The sequence below is a fragment of the Xiphophorus couchianus genome, chromosome 20, assembly GCF_001444195.1.
Source record: "Xiphophorus couchianus chromosome 20, X_couchianus-1.0, whole genome shotgun sequence".
Classification (NCBI taxonomy): Eukaryota; Metazoa; Chordata; class Actinopteri; order Cyprinodontiformes; family Poeciliidae; genus Xiphophorus; species Xiphophorus couchianus.
In genome coordinates this window covers 21,588,006-21,605,608 of record NC_040247.1, presented here as the reverse complement: position 1 = coordinate 21,605,608, position 17,603 = coordinate 21,588,006, and the positions used below count along the sequence as shown (strand labels likewise).

Below are 17,603 nucleotides of genomic sequence, written 5' to 3'. Positions count from 1 at the left end.
CTTAATGTTGGGACTACAGAAGAAAATTAGTCTGGCTAAATCTAGAACATTTACAGGTTTAACTTTGTTATTTAAGGTGTAGCATATCTATAATGAGACAACTGAAATAAAACCGCAACCATGACACGGCAAAAACGAACAAAAAAAAAGAATCTTTTTTTTAACTATACCAAATATAAAAAGTTTCAGAGGAACAGAAAGTGCTATCAAACCCTAAAAAAGAGGAACACTTATTGTCCCCATTGCACCACACAATACCCTCTAGATGTGAAAAGTGCACTTTAATAACAGATCCAATCTTGTACAAAAAAATCCCCAAAGTTCTACATTCAATTGACAGATGCATGCCGATGTGTAATGCCATAAAGCTTCAGATTAGCTCAGAGAGATGGATCCCAAAGAACGAGGCTTAAAGTGGAAATGGAAAATAATCTAAATAATGGCAGTAGACATAAATGAGCAGGACAGAATAACAAACACTTAAGCACACACAACAAAACTTTTGCAGGCAATTATAAATACTACAAAACTTATTTACATTAATATCCCCCTGAACTGAGACACATGGGCCTTTTATACATAGTTAGCATTTGCAAAAGAAAGTCAAAATGTTTCAGTCATTTTGTTTTTTTTACACTGTTTAGGAAGGTGACTTATCTGTAAAAGACTTTATTCATACTCTAGGGAAGATCATCCATGACATACAACATGAATAAGGGAGCCACAGTCAGGTTAACAAACAGAAATCCAAACTGTTTCGTTATAGTTGGAGGAGTAGGGACCTCTAGTGGCAGTAGCATGAAACTGTAACTTATTTCCACAAGAGTGTTGAAATTCTAGCGTTAGAGGAAAAGAAAAAAGACTGGAATGTGCAAATGATTACATTTGTAGATGCCAAATAGTAAATCTATCATGGACTGCAAAGAAGAGTGCTGGATTCAACAGAAGTCCTTCCTATAGTAAGAAAATAAGGCGGTGATGCAAGTGTGACAAAGAGAAGAAATTAGTTTTCAAACATCCTGCAGTTCCTCCAAATTTGCTACAGTGCTCATTCAGGCTGTAGAGCCAGCACAGTGACTGGACTCCAAAGTCTCCGAGTGGTGGCTGCAGGAGAGGGCAGCGGATTCAGAAGTCACTGAGGATGCTGATGTCCGCAAACTCTTTGCGGTAGCGTTTGGCAGCCAGGAGGAGCTGGAAGGACCACTTCAGGCTCATAGCGCTCCACACAGCTGACAGGTAGAGACTCCGAGGGTCAGCGAAAGCTGAAGCAGGGAGACATGTGTTACACAGAGCCGTGAAAAACCAAAGAGGAGTATCTACACACACACTGATACAACACGGATTACATGGAAGCTGGGTGCTAAAATAAACAACTGAATAAATAAATAAAATTATTTAAATATCTTGGTCTCGAGCAACAGTCAGAACTAGTCTCAAAATCTGACTCCTCCTTACTGCAAGTCTCACAAGACTAGCACTAAAGGATCAATAATGCATCAAACCTTTGTTTTCGTGGAACATTTGAACACTAGTTAGGTTTGTTGAATTGTGTAAAATCATGCAGATTTAAATTAAACTCTGTAATTTGCTATAATATTGAAACAAAAGTGAGCAAATCTCATTGTCTGACATCAAATCAGACTAAACTAGAATTCTTAGAGATTTTTTTTTTCCTAACACAAATTAAGGATATTATGCCTTACAACAATCAGGGAAAGTTCAGATGATGATATCCTGGCTTTATACGCTTCAGATGATTCATATGCGAGTTAATTGGGAACACACCTACGAATGTATTCTATGGTAACATCTTAAACGCATTACCACTTTGTTTTACATCATCAGAAAACAAAACAAAGCCAAGAAATCAGGAAGAAAATGTACCATGTATCTATACAAGTTTGGTTAGTTTCCTCTAACAGGTGCCTCATTCCTCTGTTACAACATTACTGTGCAAGAATGCACTGCATGAAGATGTCCAGTCATCAGACAGTTGAGGAAGGAGATGGACTCTGTGTCCCAGAGGTTTGCATGTTTTACTGTAAAAGGTTTGAATCAACCAAATCAAAAAGTCACTCAGAAAAGAAGATTACTCCAAAGTTAATTCATGGAGACAAGTCCTGAAACAAAAAAGATTTTTGTGTATGCAACTAGGTGGTTTCATCTGGATTTACCCCGTTTAGTTTAACTTGTCTACTTATTTTTAATTTTTTTAATCCTTCATTGGTAAGTGATGTGGCACAGCTTACACTCCTTCCTGCTGATGGCAATGGAGAGGAAAGTGATGAAGGCCACGATGGCGAGCACAGAGAAGAAAATCGCCACGCAAAGGAAGAACTTGAGCCCCTTTAGCCACGTCCGCCAGTAGTCCTGCAGGTACATGACATGAGTGATCAGGGTCCACAGGGCCAAAACACCTAAAGGGGAGAGGCAGAAGGACTGATGAATAAATCCATTAAAATGAGCTTTGTTTGCAGTTCCATCACAAACTGACCCCTATGTTTCTAGTAGATCTGGTAGAAGTTGTTTTCACATTACAATACTCCAAAACAGAAATAATGTATAATGTTATTGTTGCATTGTGCAAAAGCTACACTGTAAGTCTTGCACTTATTGCAATTCTTTTGCCAGCTGCAAACAAAAGAAAAAAAACTACAAGCAGAGAAAGGCACATAAAAATAATTGTGCAAACTAACGGGACATTTTGCATTGCAAGAATTACATCCACCGAAATATTCCGATTTAAAATCTATGATTATTTAAGCTTTCATTTGAAACTGTTACACACCAAAAAGAAATAAGAGGCTTTTAACTGACTAAGTACAAACTAAAGTACAGCTCTAATACTTAGTTTAGAGCCCCACTGGGAGTTAATTCACCCGATGACCTTCACCTAATAACACCAACCTCATACACAGACTGAGACTCTACAGCCTAAACATCACCATCTTTTCATCAACAACAGCTGGAAGTATTTAATATCATTGCTATCTTTTGTGCCTCCAAAAAACAAAAAAATTAAAAATTAAAAAATCAGCACATTATAAATTTGACTCTGGTGTTTCTATTAAATTAAGTAGCAGCTAAGAAATTAAGAAAATCTAGTTAAAACTCACGTTATCGGCAAACACTGACTACAATGTCCAATGTCTGCAGTGATGCTAACATGAAAAGACTGCTGCATCTGATTTTGGCAAATCATTACAAAGGTGTTCAGCTAACTTTGGTTAGTCATTATCTTTTGAAGTAGAGAATAGACTTTTTTATGAGTCAACAAGTTTCACTTAGTTTGCCCTACAGCAGCAGGAACTGTTCTGACCTCCATGTAAAGATGGACATGCTTAAATAACACACAACTCACTATTGCTTTTAACAGTAATTTCCCACAATCTTTTTTGAACATTCTTTATTTAAGAATATTATGAATCCAACATATATGCATATGTATATTTATACATGCACTTACATAAAAAATAAATTTAAAAAAAATTAAAATAAAAAATTAAAATTAAAAAAACACATTAGGGGGCCCAGCAAACATTTAATTTCCCACAATTTGATCTTAAAAATGCACCCATAGCATCATTTTACTGTCAGGTGTTTCTCGTCCTTTCTGAACTTGTTACAGGATATGCCCGGACTAAATGTGTACAAAGGTAATAGATATGAACTCTTCTCGTCCTATAGGTAAGACTACTAGAGTCCTTTATATCCATATCTATGGTAATAGATCCATAGATATTGATGTAAATGTTAGATTGATAAATGCACAGCACTGAAATAGCCAAATGATACCAAAAAAAATCAAGAAACAAAACTGATAAATGCAGGAAAATAAAAAAACATACCTTAAACTAAAAAAATATGACCGTGATTGAATGGAATTAAGTTCTTGAAATTAAAGACAACACGTTATATTCGACTCTTGCAGCACCATTTGTTATTTTTACCTGTCATGTGCTTGAGATTTCTGTTGTTTATGCCTAAATCTTGTATTTATTTTTAATACAGTTTTGCACCGTGCTGCTAGAACAACACAATTCCAAAACGCTGTATCTGTAGATATGGTTTAACAAACACTAAAGTGAACTTTGAACTCATTATTAGAAAATGAGGGATACACCCTCACCGCTTCGTGAACATTTCTCCCCTGGCTCCTAACATAAAGTGTCATTTAATCCTTTTAAAGACCAAACATTTATTTTTACGTAAAGCAAAAAAATGCATCAGCCTTCATGGGTTTAATTGGGAGGGTTTTACCTTCATGACATTTGAACTGTGACCTCTATGCACGCAGGGACACTAAACAGCAGCCAGGATGCAGCAAAAACAAATCACCTCTCTTGTCGCCAGAGTGTAAATTTGGAAAGTGTTACATCACCTGACAGACCCCCCGTGGCCCCGGTCCACGGCTGTTTGTACACGATGTTCCACACCAGGAAGGCAGAGACCCCCAGGATCACACCGAGCGAAGAGTAGGCGACACTGACGTGGGTCTTATTGATCGGCATCTTGGGACTTAACCGGGGCGGCTGCTCGGTGCAGACTCAGGCAGCAGGAGCCGAGCGTCCCTCAGAGGACAGAGCTGATGATTTCAAAACAACTGCATCCGGTCAGCCTGCACACACTCCTCCTCCCTCATTCAGGCACATTCAGCCGTCAGCACAAAATAACTGGCTGATCTGCTGACCAATAGTTATGACTGCACAGAAACGCCGATTCTAAAACATGACGCATCATTTCCAGTGGGGGGTGTAAAAAAAAAAACAACAAAACATTCTCGACACCCAGCAGCAAAGTAACCTGCGAGTGTTTACCTCATTATTGAGCACAGCGCCCTCTACCGGACAAATAAAGCAATATTTCACCTGGAGCGTCTGCAGAAAATTGGTGAAAAGGAGTAGGAGGGCCCGGGAGGAGATTGTTTTCACAGATTATCTGTCTCATAAACTGTCACGACATGGTGTCAGCTTTAACAAATATGGAGAAAACATATATTTTTTTATTAAAGTTATATACTGCAGCTTGAATAAAATGCAACTACATAGCATTTTATGGAGAAGTCTGGATTGCGTCATGTATATTTTGCATCTTGCCTATGACTGTTGCTCATGGGGAGAGACATTTCAGTAATCTAAAACTAATAGAAAAAATGTAAGCCACCTATTTGCATACTGTATGCAGACTGTTGGATGTTAAATTCTTGAGCAGTAAATATTGTGCTAGTTATCAGTATTGGACCAAAGAAAGCAAGGCTGTTGCAAGCCTTTAAAATTGTGACGCTTTTGATAGGTCAGATAGACTCAAAAAATTGTAACAGCAGCTGCATGGATTGGTCCAATTAAATTTTTTGTCAGGGGGCCCAATATTCCTGGTAGCACCCCTGTTGGCAAGTGAAATGAAAAGTCAAAGAATGAAATTGTGTTTTAATCTATGTCTAAACCTCCAGCTGAATAAATGGAAAGGCTGAGGACACCATAAAAAAAGGAGATTATTAAATCTGAGATTTGAAAGTTTAACCTCAACACTGGGTTCTTACTCTGAACTCTTGACCAAACATTTCCAGACTTGAATTCGAACGCTTCTTTATCCATTTCCCTCATTTTAAAATAAAACTGCAAAGGTTTACCATTACATTAAGAAAAAAAATATCTACTTCGTACCTCATAGACTGCAAAAGAAACTTGATAAAATCAGTAATTAGACAGATAAGCAATAATACAAGATTTAAAAGCAACTTTAATTCTGAACAACCCAACTTTCAAATTAATCATCAGTAAATTAATCATTAAACAAATGTTAATTTTCTTCTGAATTTGAGCAACTTTTGAAAGTAAAAAAAAAAAAAGAAGAAGAAATACAACACCCGCAGCTCTGGATGGTCAGTCTGAAAAGGCAACAATGTTTAATCTGTTAAAAACAAAGTACCCAGTAAATGAAACAGCACTGGTTTTAGAGTTACAGCTCAGAAAATTAATGCGCAACATGGTAACAAAACACCTGCAGAGAATTGTGCACAGTATTTTTATTTCTCGCCACAACTTTTCAAACATTTACTAGAACAGGTAACCCCAACAAGTCCAGGGAACCAATATTTATCTCCAATGCCATCCTCAGAACCTGAGCTGCTCAAAAAAAATTATACAGAAATCTGTTTAGAAAACTGAGCTACTCCTCCTAAATCAGTTTTACTGAATAGAAATATCTTGTTTGTGATTTGGCCAAACCACAGCTTACTGTGAATATCGCTTTAGACTCGAAGCTTTTAATCACATGTGATGAAATAACATTTCCAGTGCCATTCGGGCTAGATTATTTGATATACTTGGAAGCTGTAGTGAAAAACCTCTATCCAACAAAAGCCCTGAGATGCTGCAAACATAAGATTCAATTTGTCACATCAAACTTAAATCAGGTTAGGCAGATAATAATAGAAGAAGAATTCTTCCAGCTTCTTTTTCATCAGTTTGATGAAAGCCTCATCGCGGTAGATCCGCTGGACCAGCATGTCTTCCCTGGTGTACAGCACTAGATCACACCATGGCGTGCCCGTCACCAGCATCTCTCCTTGCATGTGCCAGTAATGGCGGTGGGCTCTCTTTACCAGCAATGCTCCGTTCTTACAGATCAGAAATGAACACTCTATGAAGCTTTTGACATTGAGGAACTGGATGTGCACCAGCCCAAAGCTGCTCTTCTCTTTGGGGTCGTACACCAACCCCTCAGGCATCGCTCCCAACCACGGAGCATTTGGGTGGACAACCAAACCGCAAGGCGACCAGTTGACGCACAAATGCCGGCAGTATTCTCGAAGAGCTTCTGGCTTCATTTCCACGTCGATCTGTGCAGTCTTGCACCTTGGCTTTCCTTTCTGAATCTTGTACAGGAGGTGTTCTGCGTGGCTCCGTCCTGGCTTCAGGTTGCAGATGTCTCTAAATCGGCTGGTGAGACGCATCTTCAGTTGCTGATCTGCAGCTTCCTTATTTCCTCGGGTGCTTTCCTCCAGGCTGTGCGCTTCCTCCCAGGTAACATTCATGGCATTTATGAATGTCTGCTCTTGAGCACTGAGCGTAGGAAAGACAGTCTCTGGCTCCAGCGTGTGATGGGACAGGGGAAGCAACGGTTGAGAGGGGGCATCATAATGAGGCTTGAAATCCTGACTGGATGGCAGTGGGCACTGGTAGGAAATGGGGGAGCCTTTAGGGACTTCACCGAAAGCGCACTCTGTCCATTCCCCATCAAGTTTTAGGCCCACTGTGGTTATCAGCGGCTTCTGGTCATCAGGGAAATCACTAAACGCTTCAGAAAGTCTGTCTACAAAGGACTGTTGGTCAACTCGGGAAAGTGTAAAAGACTTGTGGAGAATCATCCTGAAAAAGGTGTTATGGGCAAAATTATTGAAATACTGAAGGTAAAAATTATTTTAAAAAATAGAAGCATAAAGCAGGAAATAAAATCTTACCTTGGAATTTGTAGTATTGTCTTCTGTTGGGAGAACTTTGACTCCTTTCAATACAAAGAAAAAAAACCCAAAAAATAAACATTATTTTATTGCCATGAAAATCTAAATGGTTTGAACTAGTCCTTTAACAAGACATTGCACTGGAACTCAGTTGTTAATTTTGCCATTAATTCAAGTATTTAACTTTATTACCAACCCTCCATCCCAAAAAAAGCATCAATTCAACGTAATTTTTAATCCTCTGGGATGGCGTTAAGCAACAAATGGGAGAGTAACCAAACATATAGACAAGCTCTTCAGGTCTACTTGCTCCTTTACCAATTTGTGCTTTAAACATACTTGTTTGAACAGCATTCCATGTACCTCTGTCAAAAGTGACTGCATTCTGTAGTAAGGCATTTGAAAAATTACACACAACACACACACCCCGACACACTTCAGAATAAATGCAATTTAGTAATTGTTAATTTGTTGAGCTGTTAAATGTACTTTTGAAAATACCCGGAGTCTTTGAAGCGTGATCGATGTCTGTGCATTTCACAAGCAGATAACTAATAATGATTAAAAAATTACTTCCCCACCTGTGCTGCTGTTTTGTTATAGCATCATGCAGCAGCAGACAGGGAAAGGCAGCATTGTTGTTTTATTCTGTGTTGTTTCTCTGTCTTCGAGCTCATACTTGTGGTAGAATAGCGATATTTGATAAATAATTTTCACAAACAGTAATGACGCACATATAACCATATGTTTGGCAATGCGTGCTCACCTATCCGGTCCAATGTAATTTGCTAACCAAAAACTTTAGATTTAGGGGAGAATTTTGTCACACTTACATTTTTACTTGTAGTTTCAGGATTTATTTGCTGGTTGACATTCATTCTGTCTTCATTTACTTGCAATGATTCATGTGCAGCTTCATCTGAAGTCGGGGACGACCAGCCTTCCTGTTCGCTCACATTGTCGTAAGCCGAGATCGTGGCAGAGGAGTCCTGGTGCTGCACAGCCAATTCTCTGGGTATCTCTGGGTTGCAGGTTGTTTCTTCCACTTCATCTTCTGGATCATCTTTTATGGTAACTGGAAAGGCGTTTTCCACTTCTGCTGGCCATTGTTGCTGTTCTGTCTCCCAGGTAATTTCATATTCAATCGTCTCTTCTTTAGGTTTTTTATTCAACGGCTCTGCTGTTTCAAGGTCCGCCGTTGTGTTTGGCTCCAAAAGCTGATTTCCAGTAATTTGGGGTCTTTCTTTGTACAAATTGGCATCTGTCATTCAGAAAGAACAAAGAAACATACTTATTAGTAGACAGTACATCTTGTACCTTACTTAAAGAATCAAATACCACGACCTTTACATTAACCAACAGAAACAAATAACCCTCTTGGACCAAATAACCCATTTCGTGATTTCCCAATGGTGCATCCAAAAAGATTTCTTCGTAATTGTTGTTTTCATGTGTAAATGTTTGCAAGCACACACACAAATCAACAAGCGTCACTGTGCAAAATGGAAATGTTAGAATAAAAGATGGAAAGGGGCATGAATGGATGGATAGAGGACAAAGAGTAAGATGGCTGAATGGATGCATAAGGGGACAACATTTACACAACAGGATGTGGAATTAAGCTTGAAAATACAAATATTTTTTCTAAACTTATCCAAACCAGAAAATTGCTTCGTTCAAATATGGGCAGGAACTCTGGATCAACTTTCCTGATTTCCATCACCACCATTAAAGCTACGCCCATCAGCTTCTATGATCGATTTAAAACTGCAAACAGTTGACATTGCAAACATTATAAAGCACGAACCTATCCTGGTTAACTTTATTTCAGGGGTCAGCACCATGTGCAGCATGTTCCTCAGTCGTTTGTTTTCTTCGTAGCAAGCCTCCATCATGCTCTCAACCTCACCGAACACCTCCACGGCCAGCGCGGTGAAGTGTTCAGTCAAAAACGTTTTAAAACCCTGAAGTCTCTCGTTTTCCATTTTATACGACATCAACGTGTAAACATGAGCACCACTACTGCCTAGTAAGAATACTACTTATCAACCGGAAATGGAAAGATGTCGGACGCTAAGGGGGATTACAATGGATTAGCTTTGAATCGGATTCACTACCGCCCTCTGCAGGACAAACGGCACTGCGCACTCAGAAGAAACACCATGATGAGCTTAATATATAAATGCAATTTTCTTATATTAAAGATGATATGAGCATCATAACAATGATTCATTCTTCAACAACAATAATAGAAATGTTTCAAATTATTTTTGCGATATTTGTCCTGTGAGTGAATAAGTGAACACACTGTTTAAGTTGTAAATATTGCACACATTTTTCGCATATTTCACCGAAATGTTATTTCAGAAAAACACAATCTACGCAAGAAGACTTTAAAACATGAAATTATATAATAAAGTCTTCATAATGGGAGGTAATGAAGTTCTTTTTGTGCCAAAAATATGTAGTTCCCATTTTCCCATTGTCATGCAATATTTTTCAACCTTAAACCCACTGACAATAAACCAGACTCTTGAAATAAATTATGATATATAAGTTAAAAAAAAATAAAGAAATATTGCTAGATATAAATAGTGACGTTATCTTACATCTAGCAGCTCCAGAAGATGCCTCCTGTTGTGGTGCTGGTAATCTTTATCTCGTCAATCTCAAGTTGTGATAGCAGTTGGTATTATTAGAGAAATACCAGGGCCTCAGGGAGGAACTGGAGAGGGCCTGGAAGGTGAAGACCACAGTGGTGCCTGTGGTCATCGGGGCCCTCGGGGCAGTCACCCCCAAACTGGACCAATGGCTACAACAGATCCCAGGAACAACATCAGACATCTCAGTCCAGAAATGTGCAGTCCTTGGCACAGCCAAGATACTGCGCAGGACCCTCAAACTCCCAGGCCTCTGGTAGAGGACCCGAGCTCAGAGGATAAGAACCACCCGCGGGTGAGAAGGGAATTTAAATATATATATATATATATATATATATATATATATATATATATATAATTTATTTATTTTTTACCCACAGAAGAAATTTTAATCAAAGTGAAGGTTGGATTTTTCAAAACTATTTGGTGTGCTATTTTTGACAGCAAAACTATGAAGGGTTCTGTAAATGCAATCTTGTATGTAAAGAAGAAACCACGGGATATGATAGTCACACACGACACACGATAGTTACACAGGACTCAGCACTAAAACAAAGATTGAATTTATTTATTTATTAAATGTATTTACAGAACATGACCAACCTCTGAATCTTTTAGCAGCTCCAGCAGAGGGCGCTAACACTTGGCCGAAGAAAGAGAAGAAAGTGGGGAGGGAAGCTGCAAGTGACAGCAGAAGTGGACCGCTGAAGAATCGGTAAACGGGATCAAACCACGACCTCACCGAACAGCTCCGTTGAGGGGAAAAAAAGTGTAGCAACGTTTGCTTTCATTTAATCGTCACACTTTCCCGTGTTTTCGCCGACTATTTGGTTAACTATTGCCAGGAAAAGTAATGTTTGCGATGTCAACCTGAGGTAACACTGTTGCTTCCACTCTTAGCACAGGTAACGTCAGTTAGCGGTTGGCATCGAGCGAGTAGAAGCTAAATAAGCGTTTTACGGTCCAACCGAGGCACCCGATTTGTAGCTTGTGTGGAGCTTACCTGTAACGCGTCGAGTGGTCGGAGTCTCTGCAGAGATGGGTGACATAAACCCATCGACATCCCATGCGTTTCAGCCGGAGGTGAGTGATTTATGTGACGGTATCCCAGTGAGTAGTTTTCTGTCACGGCTAGCAGTGTTCAAGTTGATGTAGGTTTGCCACCACACGGCGCAGCCGATGTTAGCATGCTATGCTCATGTTGTCATAGTGCTTAAAGTTGTACACGCTGAACATTAAGGAATGTTTATATGTCCGTACTCGGAAGTTGTTGTTCCGTTTGATTAATACGTCGTTTCTGCTAATTCAAGCGGGGGTTTTGAGACATGGTAATGCTCGCCAACCCGGGGTTTTTTGTCGAAAAGAGCACATTCCATCAACATAGCGGGGGATGCTAATACATACGCTGGCTAACTTGAACTATCAAGCAACCTAGCTTTGTCGTCAGCTAACAATTTGCTAATATGCATGTTTTTATAACTGAGACGGACGCCGTTTATAGGGGGAAGTTAGTTTGATGCGTCGTCGTGTGTTTTCGGCAGCTTATCTGAGTTGTCGCTAGCCTCTTAGCAACGGCTGTTTACCATTAGCCACAGCAGCTAGCTGTAGCTGTTAGTTTGTAGTTGGGGTTTATCGGTGGGGGTTGGTCGCCAGATAGTGTCCCGTCAATGAACTGAGTATAATCGATTGCACTTTTCTTCGTGTCTGTCGAGATTTTGATGATATTGTTGAATACGGTCTTTGTTCGTGGCGCAGTGCCAACTCTTGTTAGTTTGCACAGTGTGTGGATGGTGCACAGGCGGTCACTGCTCGTTAATGTCATCATCGCCATGTTGAGGCTGTTGATGTGCAAGTTTCAACAACACGGTTTTGTGTTTTTGTTAGGGTTTCAGCCCGCCGTACAGGAGGAGGAGGACAGTGGAGGATTTTAACAAGTTTTGCACGTTTGTGTTGGCGTATGCCGGTTACATCCCATATCCACAAGAGGTAGGTGGTCAAAACACTTACAGTGACCTAAGCAGAACTTAACAGTTTGTGTATTTTTAATGTATTTTTTTTTTAAATCTCTTTATTTTTACATGTAAACAGACAAAAAAAATTAAATAACAGGAATATATTTTTAGGTATCCCATCCAAACTATTTAATCTCAAAGTACATTTACAAAACTATTGAATTATTCAAAGATCATTTATGTTCATGTATGCATACACATGCATACATACACTGAATTGAATTCCACTCTAGCAAAAAATAGATCTGTTTGAACACAAAGATGAAAATGGGTAATAGTTTGCATTGGTCAGGGTTTTTCTAGCTTATACCAATTCCTGTTTTTCTTTGATGTTGGATCTCTCAATGTTGATTTAGACTTTAGTTTTTATGTTCGTAAGGCATAAAATATGTTTTAATCCAACAGATAATCAATAAATTACAAGACACGAATCAAAACACATGTTCCAAACTTTTACTTATTTTACTAATCTTTGTAAAGTGCATCAAAGTATATGATTTTGGTATCATTTATAGACTAGGAATGATGGTGGTTCTTAATTTCTAAGCAATTGCTTTTTGTTTTTAACTTGTCAATCAAAAATGCACATTGATTCTGAGCTCCGGGCAATAGTTTACTAGACCTCTAAAATGTAATCATTTAAAATTTAGTCATTAAACTCCTTCATTTACCCATTAATCTCTTCTTCCATTATTTTGTTTTCTAGCATGTTCAGTTGCAGGGTTCATTTGTTTTGAGTGTTAGTAGTTTTTGCTGAGGAATTTGGATGTGGTTACACTGTGACAAAACAACAAGGCCCATGATTAATGGCAGTGATGTCAGAAGGTTATTTATGGCTGATTCTTCAGTCTTTCATGCAAAATAATTAAAACTTTTAAACAACAATTGTAGTTGGTTTAAAACATTTTGAAATCAAACATTTCAGGTCTTAAGAAATGTTTGGTCTTGGGATATGTGTATGTCTTCTTTTTTTAGAATGCAGGAGTTTTGTTAGTTGTCTGGAACATGTCGTTAATAACTAAATGACATGTTGTGCAAAAGGGATTGACGTTGAAAAAAATAAGCAAGTGGGCAAATATTTATGTACCTGTTTATTACGTCGGCCCTACAAAGTAACTTATGGTCAGCTTCTCATGTTGTTTTGTAATTAATGTAGATCTTAAATTTAAATTATAGACGTCTTCAAAATACTTTCAAATGTGTTACTGAAACTTGCAGAAACCCCAGTTTTGGTTTTATGTGTTCAGAAAAGTCTATTACAACTTTAAGATTTTTGACCTGCTTCAATTTTCTGTTCTTGAATTATGTTTAATGTAAAACAGAATAAGAGCGCCGAGTTCCTCTCGGCTAACATAATTTTGGGTTTCGGTACATAAGCTTGAAACACAATGGCATCATGTGAAACAGGTTCCTTTGGGCCTGTAGTTTATCTTGGTCCAAGTGTGTAGTGCAGCCTTTGCACTTCCTGCCCAAAAGTATGTTTTTGACATGTAGACCGCTACCGGTTTTACACATGGCTACGCTGCTTCCTGTCATTCTTTGTTCTGTTTGCTTTTTTAAAAACGGTCACCTCAAATAGCAGTACTGTTCTCACATTTACACCGAACCATTCACAAATTATGTTCATCCTTAACATAATTTGTTCTAGTGAAATGATTGTTGTATTAAAATGCAACACATACTTGTAACACACTGTGTTGTAACCTCTGTTTTTACAAGTCGTCTTGTTTTCTGCTAAAGGTCTCACTCTCTCAACATGTTGCAGTAAATTGTTTACTTTAAAACAGCTTCTTGCATATCTGTGTTTCAATTGACTTCATTTTTAAACAGCTTCACTTTCTGATTCAGTAACAACGTCAATGCTGAACAATTGCATTCACTAACCAGGACAAAAACAAAAAATCTAGTATTTCTGGGGTTTCCAGTCCTTCTGTGGAGCTAAAAATCCTCCGGTTCCGGTCAATAGCCGATTTTTTTTGGACCATTTCTAGTTTTGACTGAACATCACTGGCTTCCTTTTCCAGGACTCTCCACTTCGCAGTAGCTCCAGTCCTCCCAACAGCACAGGCAGCACTGCCGACAGCGATGGCTGGACCCCCGGATCCGCAGCCTCCTGCCCCCAGCGGCCGCCCAAGGTGCCCCAAGACAGAAGCAGGAAGCGTCCACAGCCGGCGCCTTTGCTGTCCTCTCATAGCAAGCGAGATGTAAGCCTCAACGGGCAACGCATAATTTAACTTCTTAGTTCAGTCTGTTTGCTATATGAATTTTGCTTTCTCTGCAGCGCACAATCTCCACCCTGCATCCAGACGACCACAGAAAAGCTGAGAAGCTGAAGAAGAAGAAGAGGCGAAAGGAGAGGGAGTATCACTCTGGTGAGGATTTGAGGGCCCAGCCGACCCACAGAGCAGAACCGGAGTTTCAGTCCCCTCTGTCCTTCGGCAGCCGACTAATCAAAGAAGAGCCCGAAGATGAGTTCAGCATTCCCCTCATCCCTACGTGCCTGCCCAGCCCTTCACCTTGCAAGGAGGAGCCAAAGGAGGAACATCGACACTGGGACGGTCGAGACCTGGAAGAGGGGGTCATAAAGGTACAGAAGGTGGAGGGCTTTTCAGGAAACCGAACTGTGTTCCGCCAGGGGAAGCAAGTGGTGTTCCGAGACGAAGACGGCTCAGGAGAGGACGAGGACATAATGGTGGACTCAGGTAAGATCCCGTTGCGCTATAAAACGTCAATATCGCCATTTGATGGTTTAACTAAAGGAAACTCACCGACCTTGTGTCTTTCAGACGACGACTCGTGGGACTTGGTGACGTGCTTCTGCATGAAGCCCTTCGCCGGCCGAGCCATGATTGAATGTAACAAGTGCAACACCTGGATCCACCTGTCCTGCGCCAAAATCCGCAAGAGTCACGTACCAGAGACATACGTATGCCAAAGCTGCCGAGACACATACGGACCCCCAGATGCCCGGCGCTCCCACCGCTCACGCATCGGCTCACGTAAACATCTGCTAGACTGACTCTCGGTCAGAACATGAACTCTAAACCTCTTTCCCCTCGGTTTACCCAGCTGGACCTGACCCCATCACAGCCAACCAGGAACCCACATTTTCTAAACAAAACACTTTGGTGGAACTCTTCCCCCAGGCCTTATCCCACCTATAGACGGTTTGATTGCTGTGTTAGAGTTATCGGGCTCCGTTTCTGCTTCCTCCAGACTTTGTGCGTAAGGCAATCACTGAATGGATACCTATCTGTAGAGGGCATCAGAAAAGCATCAAACTATCAATATTGAGACTTGGTACACTGGAAACGTTTGAACTGCCATATGTAGAGAATATCTTCACAACTGCCACCCACCTTGGTGCATGCTGGGATTTGTGGGAGAAATAGTTTGCACTTTTTCCTCACTGTTTTTCTGTCTTTTTTTTTTTGTTATTTTTTGTTTTATTTTTTAACCTATCAGGGTGGACACAGAAACATGTTCGTCTTTCAGATTAAACTGGATTTGTTTTCTCTAGGATGGCTTCACTGTTACACCATGTACCATTTTTTAAAACAAGAAAAGCCTCGTCATTTGCTTGAGATGGTGCTATAATATTAAGCTGAGGTATAATCCTGTAGAACAAAGATGTAGGTTCAACTACTAAGGTCTGCATCTGCTTTATCTGTTTTGATACTCGTTGTTTTTCCATATTTAAGACCTCGTTAAAGACTATCTCGGAGTGTCGATCCAACGCAAGCGTGGCTTCTTTACAAGCTCGTCTTCCAGCCGCTGAATCTAGATATTTGTTGACTGTACAGGTTCATCGCATTAAGCTGGAATATGAGTAAAAGGTTTTTTTCTATAATTCAATTTGAAAAAATGTCATTTAAATTCATTACAAACACAATAGATTTGAAGCATATTATAGCTTGCGGCTAATTAAAACCTAAAATTCATTAGGCTGCTCAGTGGAATTAAACTGTCCTCTTAACGCTGCTCATTTTTCATAGCAGATTTCTTCCTTCAACTCAATTTTAGATTATCTTTGGCTAAAGCAGTTTTTAAACAGCCATCTTCTTGGTTCCCTCTTTATGAAAAGAGTTAACAACTCTCTGCTTCAGTTCTGGCAAGTTGTTGATTGCTCTTATGTAATACTCAAATTTTATGAGAAACTGAATTTGGGATGATTGGTTAGATAATCACTGAATTAACAGCAAAAAATGACTAGAATATATCACTCTGCAATGAAAATATAAAACGGACTTCTCAGCTTTTTCTTTATGGAGATGCATCTGTATATTCAGCAACGTCAAGCTATGTTTTCTAGTGTCTAAACACTTTTTCTTTTAAAATCACTTTTACAATAAACTGTATTTGAACAAGTTAAAAAGCCAGATAACAGAAGAATCGTGGCGTTCACTACAGATGTTCTTCAGTTGATTCTGGTCAGTGTGACTTTGGTGCATTCTGTAGCAGGACTCGGTTTGGTTCACGTCTTTCCTTCGTTTACACCATCAGAGTTTCATGATGGGGAGGAGGGAAACATTCGTTTAAGAGAACCGCGAGGCCATCCTGTTCCGGAGTTAACAAATGAGAAACGGGAGTTCTGCCGGAGACGCTCTCTGAAGACTCCAGGTAGAAATATGCATGTCAGAGTCGGGTTGAACGAGCGTGTTTGCCACACACGTGCTGCTATGTGTTCCCATTAAAGCTCTGTATTTTTCTTTTGTACTCGATTGTTTTTAAATGAATATTTATCGGTTTGTCTTGCCTTTTAAACATTTTAATCAGCAGATTTCATCCTCCAACAGTATTCATTTGAAAAGAAATTTAATGGGATTTTCTTTTTTTGTTGTTTTTTTTTTGGTTCTAAAACTTGGTCCAGTTCAGATGAAAGTCCTAAGCTTCGTTATTTATGTGCCATCTGCTGTTTGGGCCTGTACGTGTAGACTACATATTGTTTCCGATTATATAAAAAGCCATATTGTAGACAGATTTTTAGATGCAGGAATTTTAGGATCCAAATCCAGGATTGAGGGGAAGTTTACCAATGCAGCATCAGCAACTTCACCGGGGAACGACTTGCAACCACAAAACGATTGTTTGCGAACAGACGGAGGTTGAACTGGATATGTTTACCTGGTCACCCGTCTTCTGGTGTTTGTACGGGCGGTTGCAGAGCTAGGGATGTTTTTACGACGTTTTCAAACCAGAATCATTGTCGGTCCGCGGGGCGTTTGTTTTTAACTGAAACTAAAGGCGTCTTCAGGCTCAGATTCCAAATTGTAGTGTCTTCAAGACTCATGTCTTCAAGACATGAATCTGCTCATTGTGATCCCGCTGGCTTATCCTGATCCCGGGTTGTCCCATCCCCTTATTGAGAAAGCGTTGTCTGTACTGTGGTGCAAACTGTTTCTGTGAAACTATTGTAAATAAAGAGGTACCATTTTAACCAGAGGGATCTTCTGTTGCGTCCTGTTGCAC

At 39.6% G+C, this 17,603-nt stretch overlaps 3 protein-coding genes across 3 annotated transcripts; 1 reads left to right on the top strand and 2 right to left on the bottom strand.

Moving 5' to 3' along the window:
• Window positions 1-262: 262 nt before the first annotated feature.
• LOC114136019 (heme transporter hrg1-A-like) lies at window positions 263-4,827 on the bottom strand. The gene is made up of 3 exons (XM_028003771.1): window positions 4,382-4,827; window positions 2,250-2,417; window positions 263-1,262 (listed from the first exon to the last, which is right to left on the bottom strand). Exons 1-3 carry the CDS (start codon window positions 4,509-4,511, stop codon window positions 1,126-1,128), a joined length of 435 nt encoding a protein of 144 aa, XP_027859572.1. The 5' UTR covers window positions 4,512-4,827; the 3' UTR covers window positions 263-1,125.
• A 1,054-nt stretch (window positions 4,828-5,881) lies between these two features.
• On the bottom strand, window positions 5,882-10,072 carry LOC114136018 (uncharacterized). Its single transcript, XM_028003770.1, has 4 exons — window positions 9,270-10,072; window positions 8,296-8,723; window positions 7,463-7,506; window positions 5,882-7,370 (listed from the first exon to the last, which is right to left on the bottom strand). The coding sequence occupies exons 1-4, from the start codon at window positions 9,457-9,459 to the stop codon at window positions 6,407-6,409; spliced, it is 1,626 nt and encodes a 541-aa protein (XP_027859571.1). The 5' UTR covers window positions 9,460-10,072; the 3' UTR covers window positions 5,882-6,406.
• Window positions 10,073-10,757: 685 nt separating this feature from the next.
• On the top strand, window positions 10,758-17,576 carry phf13 (PHD finger protein 13). Its single transcript, XM_028003721.1, has 5 exons — window positions 10,758-11,205; window positions 12,007-12,108; window positions 14,159-14,338; window positions 14,416-14,836; window positions 14,921-17,576. The coding sequence occupies exons 1-5, from the start codon at window positions 11,161-11,163 to the stop codon at window positions 15,151-15,153; spliced, it is 981 nt and encodes a 326-aa protein (XP_027859522.1). The 5' UTR covers window positions 10,758-11,160; the 3' UTR covers window positions 15,154-17,576.
• The last annotated feature ends 27 nt before the right edge of the window (window positions 17,577-17,603 follow it).

Excerpts from the sequence above, each read along its gene's own strand:
- LOC114136019 (XM_028003771.1), bottom strand. The coding sequence starts at position 4,511 with ATGCCGATCAATAAGACCCACGTCAGTGTCGCCTACTCTTCGCTCGGT. Across the intron at positions 2,418-4,381 it reads GGCCACGGGGGGTCTGTCAG|GTGTTTTGGCCCTGTGGACC; the intron begins GTGATGTAACAC and ends TCTCCCCTTTAG. Across the intron at positions 1,263-2,249 it reads TGCCATCAGCAGGAAGGAGT|CTTTCGCTGACCCTCGGAGT; the intron begins GTAAGCTGTGCC and ends TCCCTGCTTCAG.
- LOC114136018 (XM_028003770.1), bottom strand. The coding sequence starts at position 9,459 with ATGTCGTATAAAATGGAAAACGAGAGACTTCAGGGTTTTAAAACGTTT. Across the intron at positions 8,724-9,269 it reads AATAAAGTTAACCAGGATAG|ATGCCAATTTGTACAAAGAA; the intron begins GTTCGTGCTTTA and ends TCTGAATGACAG. Across the intron at positions 7,507-8,295 it reads CTGAAACTACAAGTAAAAAT|GAGTCAAAGTTCTCCCAACA; the intron begins GTAAGTGTGACA and ends TTGTATTGAAAG.
- phf13 (XM_028003721.1), top strand. The coding sequence starts at position 11,161 with ATGGGTGACATAAACCCATCGACATCCCATGCGTTTCAGCCGGAG. Across the intron at positions 12,109-14,158 it reads ACATCCCATATCCACAAGAG|GACTCTCCACTTCGCAGTAG; the intron begins GTAGGTGGTCAA and ends TTCCTTTTCCAG. Across the intron at positions 14,339-14,415 it reads CCTCTCATAGCAAGCGAGAT|CGCACAATCTCCACCCTGCA; the intron begins GTAAGCCTCAAC and ends CTTTCTCTGCAG.